This window comes from Schistocerca piceifrons, chromosome 2 (assembly GCF_021461385.2).
Source record: "Schistocerca piceifrons isolate TAMUIC-IGC-003096 chromosome 2, iqSchPice1.1, whole genome shotgun sequence".
Taxonomy (NCBI): Eukaryota; Metazoa; Arthropoda; class Insecta; order Orthoptera; family Acrididae; genus Schistocerca; species Schistocerca piceifrons.
In genome coordinates, this window is record NC_060139.1 from 357335497 (window position 1) to 357350883 (window position 15387).

Consider the following 15387-nt stretch of genomic DNA (forward strand, 5'->3'; position numbering starts at 1 on the left):
ACCCTGTATTTCACTTATTGTTTTCATACAGCTTTCATGTTTCTGTTTTCTTCTGGTAAAATCTTGACTTCTCTGTCTACCAATATCACTTTTTTATTGATAAAATACATTGTCCCCATCAATATCCTGTGTGCTTATTTCTTGAAATGTGTATTTTACTTTCAGAATTTATCAAATCAAAGTTTTCTCCTGTGTGTATTCTTTCTCAAAGTCATACAGTGACCAAAATTTAGAGATGTTCTGGTTAAAAATGGTCATTGTTTCTCATCTAGGTGTGCTGAAGCTGCTGGGCAATAATGAGAAATGTGATTTAGAGGGGCTATTTGAGAAATATGCATTGTCAGTGTTAGAAGATCTGCAGAGAACAGCAGAATCATGGTCTGTATGCAGTTCAGAGCGATTCATCTTTGAAGCCATATTGAGACACTCAGGTAAAGAATTTTGAATCTGAAATTTTATCATCACCATTAAAACAGCATATTTTTGATACTGTTTCAGCATACTGTATGCAATAAACATGTGCATCAGTGATTCCCGACCTGGGGGTAATTATCTTCTGAGGGGTGGGTAAAAACAAAGAGGTTCAATTGTGTTTTGGTCACAAAACTAAATTATTTTTAAAACATCATTACTGTTTCATAAGACTGTAATACTGATTACATAAGTTACCAATAATTACATTTTTTTTCAGATATAGCATTAACATGTGATTCAATGTGGTAGAGAGTACAGCTTGTTGAATGTATAACATTTTCACATATTCCATACACTTTGTACCATGCATCTTTGACAGTAAAACTGAGACATACGCATCACTTATGCTTATATGTCTCATGAAAACACCTCCAAGTTGTGCATAGACCAGAAAGTACTTCATTAAGCTAGGTATACACAAGGGTGTTTTTCATTCTGACATCTTTTGTGAGCAAAACGTGTTGTGTAAACAGTGCCGAGTTTCAGCTCACCAGCAGTGTTAGAGAGTGGGTCTAGATCTCGGGTAGTTGCACTCTGTGAGTTTAGACTTCCTCCACGTGTTGAGAGCTGTTTGCCATAGCTCCCAGACAAGAAAAACTGTACCAGCATTGTTGGGAAGGCTGAGAGTAATACTAGGTGAGTGCTCAACAACCAGTTGCACCCAGGATTTGTGCTGTATTTCATAATTTTTATGCTACCGCTTGTTGACAATATACTCATATTTTGCCATTCTCGCGCTCACGATAAATGAAAGCACTCGTGAAACTGCATATTTTGAGCCATAATTTGTGCCCATGGCATGTTTCCGAGTGAATAAATTACCCATTTTACCTCCTACCTTTGAAAGTTGTAGATTTGCAACACAGCAAAGAATTTATGAAAACAACATGGACAAATTATGTAGAACCAATAAACAAAAAAATTGTCACCAAGGAGACTCGATCTTTCATTAATATGAGCAAGAGACTGGCGTGTTAGCCATTGCGCTTCATAGACACTCCAACTAACTGCCCTATAAACATGTAGCGGCATTGTCAAGATAGTTGAAACTGCTGTCATGATGGATACGCACTGTGAAGTGATTGTCAGCGATGTGTAGGCAAAAAAAGTGATGGAGATAGCTGACAGGAAGTGGACTCAGGATGAAGTTGTGAATTTAATTAGCTTGTACAAGAAATGCCAGCATTATGGAATGTACAGTTACTACACTATGGGAACCGACATGTGAAGCATAGTTTGTTGACTTAAATGGCTACAGTTTTTAATGCCTCCAAAGAAGATATATACCACATTAGTCACAATTTAAGAAATCAGGCAAAGTAGTTTTATAACATAGATTAATTGATATAAAGAAACAAGTGAAGCTATGTTTGAAAGTACAGTGTGGGGCAACTAAAAGTGGCCCAGAGAACAGAGTTCCAGGTTACAAAGAAACACAGCACAGGAAAGAAAATACAATTCTATCCTGACTATAGCAGAAGTTGAAAGTGACCACCGTTCATCTCCCGGCCAGTGACCACCATTCCTCTCCTGGCACTTTTGGGCCATGGTCAGAAAGTTGCTGAAGGTGGATCAAAGCTGAAGTGTTGGAACTGCTACAGTCTCATCAAAAATGTTCTGCTGTAGTTCTTGAACACTATGAGGGTTGTTGCAGTACACCTTAGACTTGAGGGCTCCCCACACAAAGTAGTCGCACACTGATAGATAAGGTGACCTGGGTGTCCAGCTAGGGCCATAACCAGATTGACCTCTGCTAACTACTCTGTTAATCATGAAGATTGTGTGAATGTGCTCCAAGGTACAGCCAACTGTTTGGGCAGTTGCTCCATCCTGTTGGAAGTAACATGCCAAATTCAACACATCCAATAATGTGGCATACAGACACTGCACACCAGTCCCCAATATTCTGATCATGCAACAGTGTTTCATGGAAGCTATGCAGATTCTCTGTTGCCCAGGACCTGTGATTTTGTGAGTTGATGTAACCACTCTGGTGAAACCAGGCTTAATCAGATATAAATAACAGATCCATGTCCAAGCCATTCATTGTTATCTCAGTGAACAACCACTCACGAAATTGGAGGCACTGAGGAGCATCTACTGGTTTTAATGCGAGGACAACAGGCACTCTGTAGGGATGGATATGCAGTTCCAGGTGGAGTATTTGTCCTCACGATCGGTGTGATATGCCAGTCTCTTGTGATAGGCATTAGGTTGATTTGGTAAATCTCTGGAGCATTTTCGGGTGAAATGCAGCCACATTTTCTGGTGTGCGAGCAAATTTCAGACTGGTTTTTTTGACTTGTTCAAAACAGACCTTGTCTTACACCATTTATGGTCTAAATGTTGCACAACACTTTTTCTTTGACACCACAACAGACCACACCATTTCCTCAACTCTGTAGTCACATAACTTTCCACATTGAACACCCGCTGCTCCACTGTGAGTACCATCGTCCCCTTTGCACTGCTGCACTCACACTGACCAAGCTGCACTACACTCTGAACCAGTCTGGATCACATGGTGGGCATTCACATGCTGTGTGCATCACGAGGTGTGGTTGTATGCACAATCACATCCAATCGTATCCACTCGTCTGGTAGGTCTGCATCAAAATTAAGTACCGCACCCCTGTTATATTGCCACTTACCATCACAAGCAGGTTGTTCAATATTATGGTGCAGAACTAAGGATTTGACTGGTTCTTTTACATTTTTGAAGTGCTCTTTGAAGTACTGTTGAAGTAATTCACCAAATGTGTTTCTGGAAATTATGTTTTTTGTAAATATTGTGAAAACAGTCCTCAATGTATGGACTCATCTGCTCTTTATTGTTGTTGACAATGAGACAAATATGGTACAAATTTAAAGGATATTTGAAATGTCTGACTTGCTCTCTAAAATGCTAGGCAGAAGTTTTTAATGTCATAATGGTGGGTGACTCATCCATGTATTTTGAAAGTATTCAGGGAGCCACACATCTCTTGTCTTCTTTTTTTATAATCTGTGTTAAAAATTTTTTAGAATGTTGTACAATAGTCAGTCTTTTACCATTTGAGTGATAGCGAGAATATGTGGATGTATGTGCATAAGGAATATAGAGAGTATGTTAAAGTTGTAGTCATTTTAATGAAACAATGGAAAATCCAGGATGGAATGCCACAATATTATGAAAACAATAGTTGCTACTCACCATGTAGCAGAGATGCTGAGTCACCATCTAGAGGAATCCTTCATAAACACTCAGAATCCCAAATCCCTCACCTGGTCAAGGGTGACGACACCCATCCACAATCCTGCAGACCATTAACACCTTCTCCCTCATTCGCTTCACCTGGTCCTATTCATCCCAACCAGCCACCTTCCTCAATGTTGACCTCCACCTCAAAGATGGCTACATCAGTACCTGCGGCCATATCAAACCTACCAACCACCAGCAATACCTCTACTTCAACAGCTGCCATCCATTTCATACCAAGAAGTCTTTTTACTTCTCTCCTTTTCCGCTACGACCCCCTCTCCACCCCACCCTCCATCTAACCTCCCGACTGCACCTAGCTGCCCTACCCTCTCTCCACCTTGTCTTTGCATGCTCCCACTAGCAGCACTTTACTGGCCTCCACCCCTATGCTGCTATCCCTCCCCCTCCCCACCACAACTTCATCCCTACCCCACCCGATTGCTTCTCCCATCATGCGCTGCTACTTAGTCTGGCCTCAGCTGCTAGAGACTGTGGTCATGAATGTGTGAGTTGAGCTGCACGGACGTGTGTGTGTGTGTGTGTGTGTGTGTGTGTGTGTGTGTGTGTTGGTTTTTCAACAAAGTTCTTTGCCAAAAGTTCATTTTGTGACAGTCTTTTGTTGTGACTCAGACATCTTAATGACATTTTGAAATATAGTTGACCTCCTCTTGGTTATTTAATGAACATGTCTTATCAGTTTGAAGTTTAAAAAAAAATAAAACTTGCCTTGCACAAACCTTCCCAGATAATTTGTTTCTGCTCTTTAAGTACACCAAGAGAAAATACCAACCAAATTCTCAGTTCTGCTATGTAATATAGAATGACCTGCTTGTGTCAGTAAATGGAAATCTAATAGGGTTGCAGGAGTTAATTTTGAAACAGACGTATCTTCAGTTATTGCATCCCTGAAGTCTGATGACACATTCTTGACCTGATAAACATAACTTTCCCCACGTATGATGTAGTTGTGGCTACACTGTGTTCTCATCTGTGCACCTAAATGAACCTTGCACAACTATAGAGACATTCAGAAAGGGGTTGGTACACCATTACAGAAAGTACAAACTAATCTGGTAAAGTCATCTATATCATCAAGCTCCTTTGTCCTCCAGTTAAGGTGGCACACAGAATTTACAGCATTTATGAAAGTAGATGATAACATTTATCAGAATTCAAGGACCTTATGAGACTGAAACTAATGCCAATTGACAAAACATTTCTGCCCTACCAAATTTTATCTACTTACACAAAAGATTATCATCATTTTACTGCTCTTCCACACAGGACTTAAACTGCAAATATACTTTTGGAATCTGCCAGCTGTAAGACACACAATTTCTCCAGGACACAAACTACGCTCACCTGTCCAGTCTCACCCTAACACCCATCATCAATGATCTATAGCAACACTGGCCAGAACCAAACTAAACTAAACTCTGTCTGAACAGGCCATGGAGGCCCAACAGTACCGACCAGCCTCCATATCATCCCTAGCCCACAGGCCAGTAGACAACTGAATAATTAACTTCATACCACATACTGACGGTTGGATGATGATGTATGAAGCATCATGAGCTGTGTTCAGTTAAACTACTCTATCCAACTCTGTAGATATTGCCACCAGAAAATTATACTTCAAAACGTAAGTTAAAATCAGCTCCTAAAGTGACTGTATACATTGAAATGTATTTAACCTAAAATGACGAATATAAAGCATACAATGTAACTAAGGTGGACTGCCATCTAATATCTGCTTCCATAGCCCATTAATGCCAGATTTTGCCACGCTGTCCTAACGGATACATTCATCATATGTCCATATCGATTTCCTCGACTACTTCACGCAGTTTTGCTTGTCTGTGAGCACTGACAACTCTATGCAAACGCCACTGCTTTCAGCCGTCAAGTAAAGCCATCGGCCACTGCATTGTCCGTGGTGAGAGGTAATGCCTGAAATGCGGTATTCTCAGGTCACTCGACACTAGCTCTCGAATATTGAATTCCCTAATGATATCTGAAATGGAATTTCCCATGCGTCTAACTGCAACAACCATTCTGCGTTCAAACTGTGTTATTCTCATCTTGCGGCCATAAACATGTCGGGAACCATTTCACATGAATAATCTGAGTACAAATGACAGTTCTGCCAATGTACTCCATATTTATACCTTCCACACGAAAAATTGCCGCCCTATGTATATGACTGCGTATTGCTATCCCGTGACTCTTGTCACGTCAGTGTATATGTTCTTACATCATACCAATTAATCTGAACTGCAACTACATATTTGTAAATGAAATTGATAATAACTTTTATCAATAATATTCAGAATGGTTTTGTCACAAAAGCATCACACACATTGGTTAACTGTTACAAAACGAAAATTACATCCTGTTAGAAAAACGTATGTTAGATTTACACGAATTTTGCTAATGGTAACAGTTGCTAATATTCTCATAAATGCCTCAGTCAAGTCCCGACACTTTGTCCCCCACACAGTGGTCTGTCGATCCTACTTATAACCTGACTGTGCTGTGAAGTCAGACAAGCCACTTGTCAATTATTTTTCTGTCAAAATTGTAATGCCTTACATTGGTTCCTCCAGTGGAAACTCTTTAGGAACACTACAGGAAATAATTCTCACTTCATTCCCATTCTTATAAAATGGGTTTTTCTAATGAGCTGTTTTTTCTTTCTGCAGCCGTCCATTCCATGGACTCAACCTTTTGCTGGTTGCCAAGGAGTGTCTGCCCTCAGAAATTGCCCCCTTACTTTTAGTTTGTGCCTTTTCATATCCTTACACCAGCCACCTGAAACTTTCCGTAAACATGGTCTCAAGTCTGCCACGATGACATGATGTCCTTGGCTGCACTGCAGCCCTACCAACACAAAAATGGTAGTTACTGGCCTTCACATGGTCCCAAGAAGTCTAATTTCAGTGCTTAATTAAAATTGAAATATCTCGTGATCTACCACTGATCACGACACTGGTTTCACCGAACTTACTGTAGTAAAATTTCACATATATGTGCATATCATTCCACATGATTATTTCTCCCGTACATTATTTTAATTTATTAACTTACTGATTGGGAGAGCAATGAGTTTCTTCTGTGGAATGACTTATCACTGCCAAATTAACCCCACCCACACTGTTTGTAAAATTTCCATTAGGTTTGAATAACAAAATGAAAAAGACCTCTTTTCGTTATTTCTCCAACACATGGTTATATTTCACTTTTGCCCATTTTCTTTTGCCCCTCACCCATTTTCCTATTACCGCAAATATTTGGCTATACTTTGCAGACTCTAGCAAGGGTGGCAGCGCCTCCCTCCATAGCAGCACCTCCATCCCCCAGCTACTCTCTCTCTCTCTCTCTCTCTCTCTCTCTCTCTCTCTCTCTCTCTCTCTCTCACACACACACACACACACACACACACACACACACAAACAAACACTGTGACAAAAAATTTTCATAGTGAACAGTATATATTGGTAGCCTTTGCTTTAGTGCTATCATGTTACTGTGGTCAAGTGTCTTCATTCTGGAACAGGTATCAATGCAAGCTTTTGCTCCGTGTGGTTTATTTTGGAACTCAATACCAGATAACACGTCAGGTTTCTGTCCATTAAAGACATTGGCTCTTGCAAGAGATTGTAATCCTGCTGCACAGGTTAGTGAAAAAAAAAACAAATCAGAAATATGTATTATTCTTTTGTAATACCTATAGACTTTTGGCCATTCAGGTGCCCTTTTACCAGTAAAATATGTATGGCTGTAGTTCATGCTACAGTTAGGAAATCCAGTCACCTTACATCAGCAGCAGTAAAAGATTTCCACTGGAGATTACCTCATCAATAGTCATAACAGATTATGCTGTATATACATACATCCTTCCTCTTCTCATCCTTTATTTGCATTCTCCGTTGCAAGTGAAAAATTAGAGGTCTTTGTTTGTGTGGTCATTATCCACAACAAACATCATTACAAATATTAGTTTTATAAAGGAAAACTCCTTTCCCTTGCTGCAGTCTATGTTCATTTGTATTCCAGATGCACTTTACATTTTAAATTAAAGTATCTAAGGTGAATTTAATATGGGATAATACATTATAGTTTTTATAAGTGGTACTTGTAGATGAAAACAGTTTACATCACAATTGTTACATTAATAATTTATTACTTACAGTTACTTGTTTTTTCAGTCGAATTCTGCATTTCCTCTCATCTGGTCATAGGTTAGAGGTCGCACTGTCACTTCGTTTATGAAACATTGACACATCGTTGTAACTAGATGTCCATTTCATGTCTTTTCTCTTATGTGTTTACATAAGTGTTGTGAATCTAACAAGGTTATTAAACTAAAAAATGTTCATTCCCCCCCCCCTCTCCTCTCTCTCTCTCTCTCTCTCTCTGTGTGTGTGTGTGTGTGTGTGTGTGTGTGTGTGTGTGTGTGTGTGTGTGTCCATCCTCCTTCCTGTCTTCCCTCCCTTCCCCCTCTTCTCCCAGAGACAAGGCCTAGGATTTGAATTTAACTGCTGAAAGGAGAAAATATAAAAATGCAAGCAAATGAAGCAGGGGAAAGGGAATACAAATGTCTAAAAAATAAGATTGACAGGAAGTCCACAATAGCTAAGCAAGATTGGCTAGAGGACAAATGTAAGTCTTGAGAAATATATATAACTAGGGGAAAGATAGATTTTGGCTACAGGCAGGTTAAAGAGGCCATTGGAGAAAAGAGAAGTAGCTTTATGAATATCAAGAGCTTACATGGTAAACAATACTAAGCAAAAAAGGAAAGCTGAAAGGTGGAAGGAATATTGAGAGGGGCTATAGAAGAGAAATTTACTGGAAGGCAGTATTGTAGTAAGAGAAGAGGAAGTAGATGAAGATAAGATGGGAGATATACGGTGAGCAGAATTGGACAGAGCACAGAAAGACTTAAGATGAAACAAGGACCCTGAAGTAGATGACATTCCTTCAGAACTGCTGGTATCTATGGCTGAGCCAGCAGTGACTAAATAATTACATGTAGTGTGCAAAATATATGAGACAGGGGAAATACCCTCTTACTTCAGGAACAATATAACAATTCCAATTGCAAGAAATCAGTTGCTGACAGGTATAAATTATCAGTTTAATAATTCATACTTGCAAAATGCTTACACAAGTTATTTACAGAAGAATGAAAAACCAGTAGAAGCTTACCTCAGGGACGGTCAGTTTGGGTTTCAGAGAAATGTTAGAACACGCGAGGCAATACTGGCCTTATGACGTATTTTAGAAGATAGGTTAAGGAAGGACAAATCTATAGTATTTGTAGATTTGGGAAGGCTTCTGACAATGTTAACTAGAATGTTGTTGTTGTTGTGGTCTTCAGTCCAGAGACTGGTTTGATGCAGCTCTCCATGCTACTCTATCCTGTGCAATCTTCTTCATCTCCCAGTACCTACTGCAACCTACATCCTTCTGAATCTGTTTAGTGTATTCATCTCTTGGTCTCCCTCTACGATTTTTACCCTCCACACTGCCCTCCAATACTAAATTGGTGATCCCTTGATGCCTCAAAATATGTCCTACCAACTGATCCCTTCTTCTAATCAAGTTGTGCCACAAATTTCTCTTCTCCCCAATTCTAGTCAATACCTCCTCATTAGTTATGTGATCTACCCATCTAATCCTCAGTATTCTTCTGTAGCACCACATTTCGAAAGCTTTAAATTTCTGAAGGTAGCAGTGGTAAAATAGAGGGAGCAAATGTTATTTACAACTTCTATAGAAACCGGACAACAGTAAGTTTGGAAGGTAGGAGACGAGGTACTGGCAGAAGTAAAGCTGTGAGTACCGGGCGTGAGTCGTGCTTCGGTAGCTCAGATGGTAGAGCACTTGCCCGCGAAAGGCAAAGGTCCCGAGTTCGAGTCTCGGTCGGGCACACAGTTTTAATCTGCCAGGAAGTTTCAACAGTTATAAGAGTCTAGGGGAATGAAAGGGAAGCAGTGGTTGAGAAGGGAGTGAGACAGATTTGTAGCCTGTGCCCAATGTTATATAATCTGTACATGGAGCAGTTTTTGGACCGAAGATAATGACAACAATGACAATAAAAACACCACCACCCGATTTACATACATGAGAAAAAGAAATAGTCCCAGTATCGATCCCTGTGGCACACCCTGCATTACAGTTTCTCATAGATGGAATATTGACTTTTGTCACCCTGTTTTGATAATTTATGTTTATGCATTATTTATAGCTTTCTAGGTATGTGGACAGGAGTCCAAGAGATGTGTGCATAGTATTGTATGCCCTTGGTGGCTGCAAGAGAAGTAGGTACTAAACCAAGATCTAAAAATACGTCGACTGAGCAAGAGCTGGACTCACACCCTAGAGGACGATGGTTCAAACTCATGTCCGGCCATCCTAATTTAGGTTTTCTGTGATTTCACTAAATCATTTCAGCCAAATGCTGGGATGGTTCATTTGAAAGGGCATGGCTGACATCCTTCCCAGTGCTTCCCTAATCTGATGGGATTATGGCCTCGCTGTTTGGTCACTTCCCCCAAATCAACCAAACTACCTTTCGAATAACAATATGCCCTCGGCATTCTTTTCTTCATATAGGTAGGTGCAGACATTGTGCAAACATTCTGTAACAGCTGGTGGGGAGTTGAGATCTTTTTGAAACCGACATTGGGTTTCCGCGAGGAAACTGTTTTCATTGAAACAGGCATTGAGCTGTGCCAGCATCACTAACACAGATATCTTACTATTAGTAGGAATCAGTGATGGCTCTCTCAACTCACTGTGTCCTTTTAATTAAATTTGCAGTTGGTCTCATTCTGGCCACATGCTTTAATGTTTGTGTCCATGCAGTCAACTTTGAACATAAGGCAAGGGTCAAACAATGCTCCCAAATTTTTGACAGCTTCACGGCAACTCTGCAAGATGTTGCCAAGTGGATCTTATTTATGTAATGTCATCACAATTTCTTTAAAAAGCGATGTATGTACAATGAATGAAAAGATGTATCCTGCATGTTGACTGAAAGTGTTGGTACCCTAATTATATATATAAAATTAAGCCAAAATTGACTGACAGAAACAATATCACAACAACAAAAAATAATTAATGGAGAGTAATGAAATTTCGTGAATACATTTGTCTAGTAACACATTTATGTGATTAACATTGCCAAGATCACAGGTTACATAAATGTGAGATAAACCATTGCAAATGTGAAATGCTGGTACAGTAATTGGTGTAATCACCAAAATGTTGAATGCAAACATACATGAATTGCGCTGTACAGATTTCAGACATCAGTTTGTGGATGGAGTTCCATGCTTGTTGCAGTTGGTCAGTACAGGGATAGTTAATGCTGCATGTGGATGACACTGCAGTTGTTGTCCGATGATGTTCTGTATGTGCTCGATTGGAGACAGATCTTGTGACTGAGCAGACCAAGGCAACATGTTGACACTATAGAGCAGTTTGGTTACAACAGCAATATGTGGCAAGTGTTATCCTGTTGGAAAACACCCCTGGACTGCTGTTAATGAATGGCAGCACAACTGGTTGAATCACCAGATTGACGTGCAGGTTTGCAATCAGGGTGCTTGGGATAATCATGAGAGTGTGACTGCTGTCAAATGAAATCGCAACTCAGACGATAATTCCAGGTGTAGGTCCAGTGTGTCTGTCATGCCAGTGTGTCTATCATGCTAACAGATTGGTTGTTCACCCTCAACTGGCCGTCTCCTACCCAACACACAGCACTGAAGCAGAACCAGCTTTAATCAGAAAACACAACAGACACCTCCTTGCTCTCCAATGAGCTCTCTCTTAACACCACTGAAATTGAAATGGCGGTGGCTGGGCATCAGTCTTTATTTGATGTGGTACGTGTAATATGAACATGACTGGGCTTGGCATAAGTGCTAAAGAGAGAAAAAAAGGGGGGGGGGGGGGGTGCTAACAGATGGTTTAGTAACAATCAATATAAAATATCAAGAACTTCTGAAGAAATATCAGGAACTAGAAATGAAATATAAAGTATTTGACGAGAATAATCAACTAGGCCAAAACAACATTGTTGTTAAAGGTAATTCCATGCAAAACTATGGTGTTTGCTGAACAATACAAGCAAGCAAGCACTGTGTCTAAGTACTTCTGATTAAGAATCAAAAAAGAAATTTCTGATGCCAAAATGCACCAAAGGGCTCCTTCCGCATGCCAGCAGTCCTGGAAAAGCCTATCCACTCTCTTTCATAAAAATGCACATTCGAAGCCATTCTGTTTTTGTGCTGCTTTAAATGCAGTGGTGGGGAATATTTCAACAGTCATGTAAAAAGAGATGACCATTTGACTAGAGGAAATGTCAATGGCATGTATAAAAATGAAAGCAAGACAGCCCTGTGATATGTTTTCAATACTTATTGCCAAAGCTATTTCATATGAATATCGTCATAACAAGAGTGCCAGTGCCACAGTGGTCATTTGAAAATTAAGAAATTCAAGACTTCAACTCTGAGCTAAATAACTGTGTGAAAAGTTAAGTTAAGTACATTTGCTAGACTGAAGTGGAATGAACCATGATGAACGTAAAAGCCATGGATTGCACACAAATAGAAAGGGGAAGGACAAGCTAGTCTCCAATATAAGTGAACTGTGGCACATGGGTAGGAGGGGGTCCAGTTGCTTTGGGCTACAACCACGAGACTTTTTTAGAATAAATGTCCTTCAGACCAGTGTCCAGAGATGTAGTTCGGATGTGCATGAGTCCCATTCACTTGAAGAAAAGCTAGATGTGAAATGAATTACACAGTTCTTCCATGAATCTTACTGTTCTGCTGGACCAGAGGACGCAGATTGCGGGTATATTTTTAGGTCTGATGAAAGCATTTGACATCTAAATCACAGTTAGGTTCTAAAAAACTCAGTTATGTCATGTTGGGGATCCATCCATGAGTCTTCTAGGCACATACTGTTGAATGCACACATACAAGCTACCCCTCCAGTCACATTCAAGTGATCACCACCTATATTCGATGTTAACGTGCAATGACCACTGACAAACAGCAGGTGGCAGCACTAGCAGTGGAGGGTATATAAAGCATGTGGAGGGGGGATGGGGAAAGCAGTGCTGTCATTGTCGCACTGTGGTAATGGAGCTATTCATCTGACATCCAAAAGGGCAGCATTATTGCCTTTCGGGCTACAGGTGGATGCATTTCTGGAAGGGTTAGTTTGTTAACTGTTTGCGTGCTGCCGTGCTTAATGTACACCATGCATGCCAAAGTGGCACTATCCACAACAGGCACTGAGGCAACTGTGGTGCACCATGGGTCACAGATGATGGATGAAGATAGCGGCAAGCCTGTGTATGGGCGAATAGATGTACAACTGTGAAGCAACCAACTGCCCAGATGAACCAAATGTGTCTCCTCAACAACCGTTCAGCACACATTGCTTCATATGGGTCTCCCCAGCAGGCACCTGGTTCGTGCACCCATGCTGACTGCTATTCATCAGTGATGATGGCTGGAATGTGTATGCCAGTGCCGCCACTGGACTTCTACTGATTGATGGCAGGTGGCCTTTTGATATGGTCATTGGAGTGTAGACTGAGAAACATCTGGAAGCAAACACCCTGCAACAATCATTGGGAAGGTCCGGGTCAGAGGATGGAGCTTTATGGTGTGGGGAATGTTTTTGTGGCATTCCGTGGGTGATCTCATCATTCTGGAAGGCTAATGGATCAACACAAATATTTATCTCTCTGGTATTATACATATAGACTGAAGCGGTGAGTAAAAATTTGTACTAAGTCCAGGAATCGAACCCAGGTCTTGTGTTTACTAGGCAGGTGCGTTAACCACTAAGCCACCTTGGCATGGCAGCTCACACAATTGCACGGATTAGCCTAGCATGCCTCCCCCATCGATCCAAATTCTCACTGCTGCCACAGTCTACTTTAAATTCCCCCTTTCACACAAGCAGAATTGCCAGGGCTCTCCATGTTCTGGAATAACACCTTGGCATCGAACATAAATGGGAATCCAGCATGAAACCCAGATGCAGGTACTTACATTAATGAAATATTACAATATCAAAGACATTTCTGATCTCATACAGATACACTATGTGATCAAAAGTATCCGGATACCTGGCTGAAAATAACTTAGAAGTTTGTGGTGCCCTTCATTGGTAATAGACGTGCAATACAGTGTTGGCCCACCCTTAGCCTTGATGACAGCTTCCACTCCCGTGGGCATGTGTTCAATCAGGTGCTGGAAGGTTTCTTGGGGAATGGCAGCCCATTCTTCGTGGAGTGCTGCACTGAGAAGAGGTATCGATGTCGGTCGGTGAGGCCTGGCACGAAGTCAGCATTCCAAAACATCCCAAAGATGTTCTATAGGATTGAGGTCAGAACTCTGTACAGGCCAGTCCATTACAGGGATGTTATTGTTGTGTTACCACTCCGCCACAGGCCGTGCATTATGAACAGGTGCTCGATCATGTTGAAAAATGTAATCACCATCCCCAAATTGCTCTTAAACAGTGGGAAGCAAGAAGATGCTTAAACCATCAATGTAGGCCTGTGCTGTGATAGTGCCATGCAAAACAACAAGGGGTGCAAGCCACTTCCATGAAAAACATGGCCACACCATAACACTACGACCTCCGAATTTTACTGTTGGCACTACACACGCTGGCAGATGTCATTCACCGGCCATTTGCCATAGCCACACCTTGCCATCGGATTGCCACATTGTGTACTGTGATTCATCACTCCACGCAATATTTTTCCACTGTTCAATAGTCCAATGTTTATGCTTCTTACACCAAGCGAGACATCGTTTGTCATGATGTGTGGCCCATGAGCAACCACACGGTCACGAAATCCAAGTTTTCTCACCTACTGCCAAACTGACATACTACTTGCAGTGGATCCTGATACAGTTTGGAATTCCTGTGTGATGGTCTGGACAGATGTCTGCCTATTACACATTATGACCCTCTTCAACAGTCGGCGGTCTCTGTCAGTCAACAGACGAGGTCGGCCTGTATGCTTTTGTGCTGTATGTGTCCCTTCATGTTTCCACTTCACTATCACTTCAGAACCAGTGGACCTAAGGCTGTTTAGGAGTGTGGAAAACTCGTGTACAGATGTATGACACAAGTGACACCCAGTCACCTGACCACATGTTAATTCTCCTGCGCTTGCAACCCTGGTTAATCTCCTCCATTGTCATACCGTACGTGTCGGCAACAATTAAATTAAACTACACAAACTTTTAGTCCCATGTCCATTGTTTCTGTTTAGCTTCCAATTTACTTGTACACAGATGAACATGTTTAAAACTGTATTGTGTAACAGGTTGTGCGCCATGTCGCCCGAAAAAAGAAATGGTTCGTGGATAGCTGACCATCCTGGAACATTTACATATGACAGAATTGTTCTATATTGTTGAGTCAAGTCTTCATATGCAGAAGAAAGGACCAAGACAACAACTTCTGACAACAGCAAGTTGCAATAGCAGGGATGTGTCCAAAGGTAACCAAAAAAGTCGGTTACACAGGGATCTATATGAAGCATCCATTGAAAGCAATATTTGTCTTCACAAACTTACAAGCCCTATTCTCAAAGCCTTCATGCACAAACTTTACTT

General features: G+C 40.9%; 1 protein-coding gene across 2 annotated transcripts in view; it reads left to right on the top strand.

Annotated features, from left to right (window-relative positions):
- The window catches only part of LOC124777746 (dynein axonemal assembly factor 5), a 98700-nt gene that overhangs the window by 37889 nt on the left and 45424 nt on the right, over positions 1-15387 (top strand). For both annotated transcript variants that reach the window (XM_047253247.1, XM_047253248.1), the window contains one exon: positions 273-431. In XM_047253247.1, the coding sequence (XP_047109203.1) occupies positions 273-431 (159 nt within the window). The remainder of the gene's footprint in view (positions 1-272; positions 432-15387) is intronic.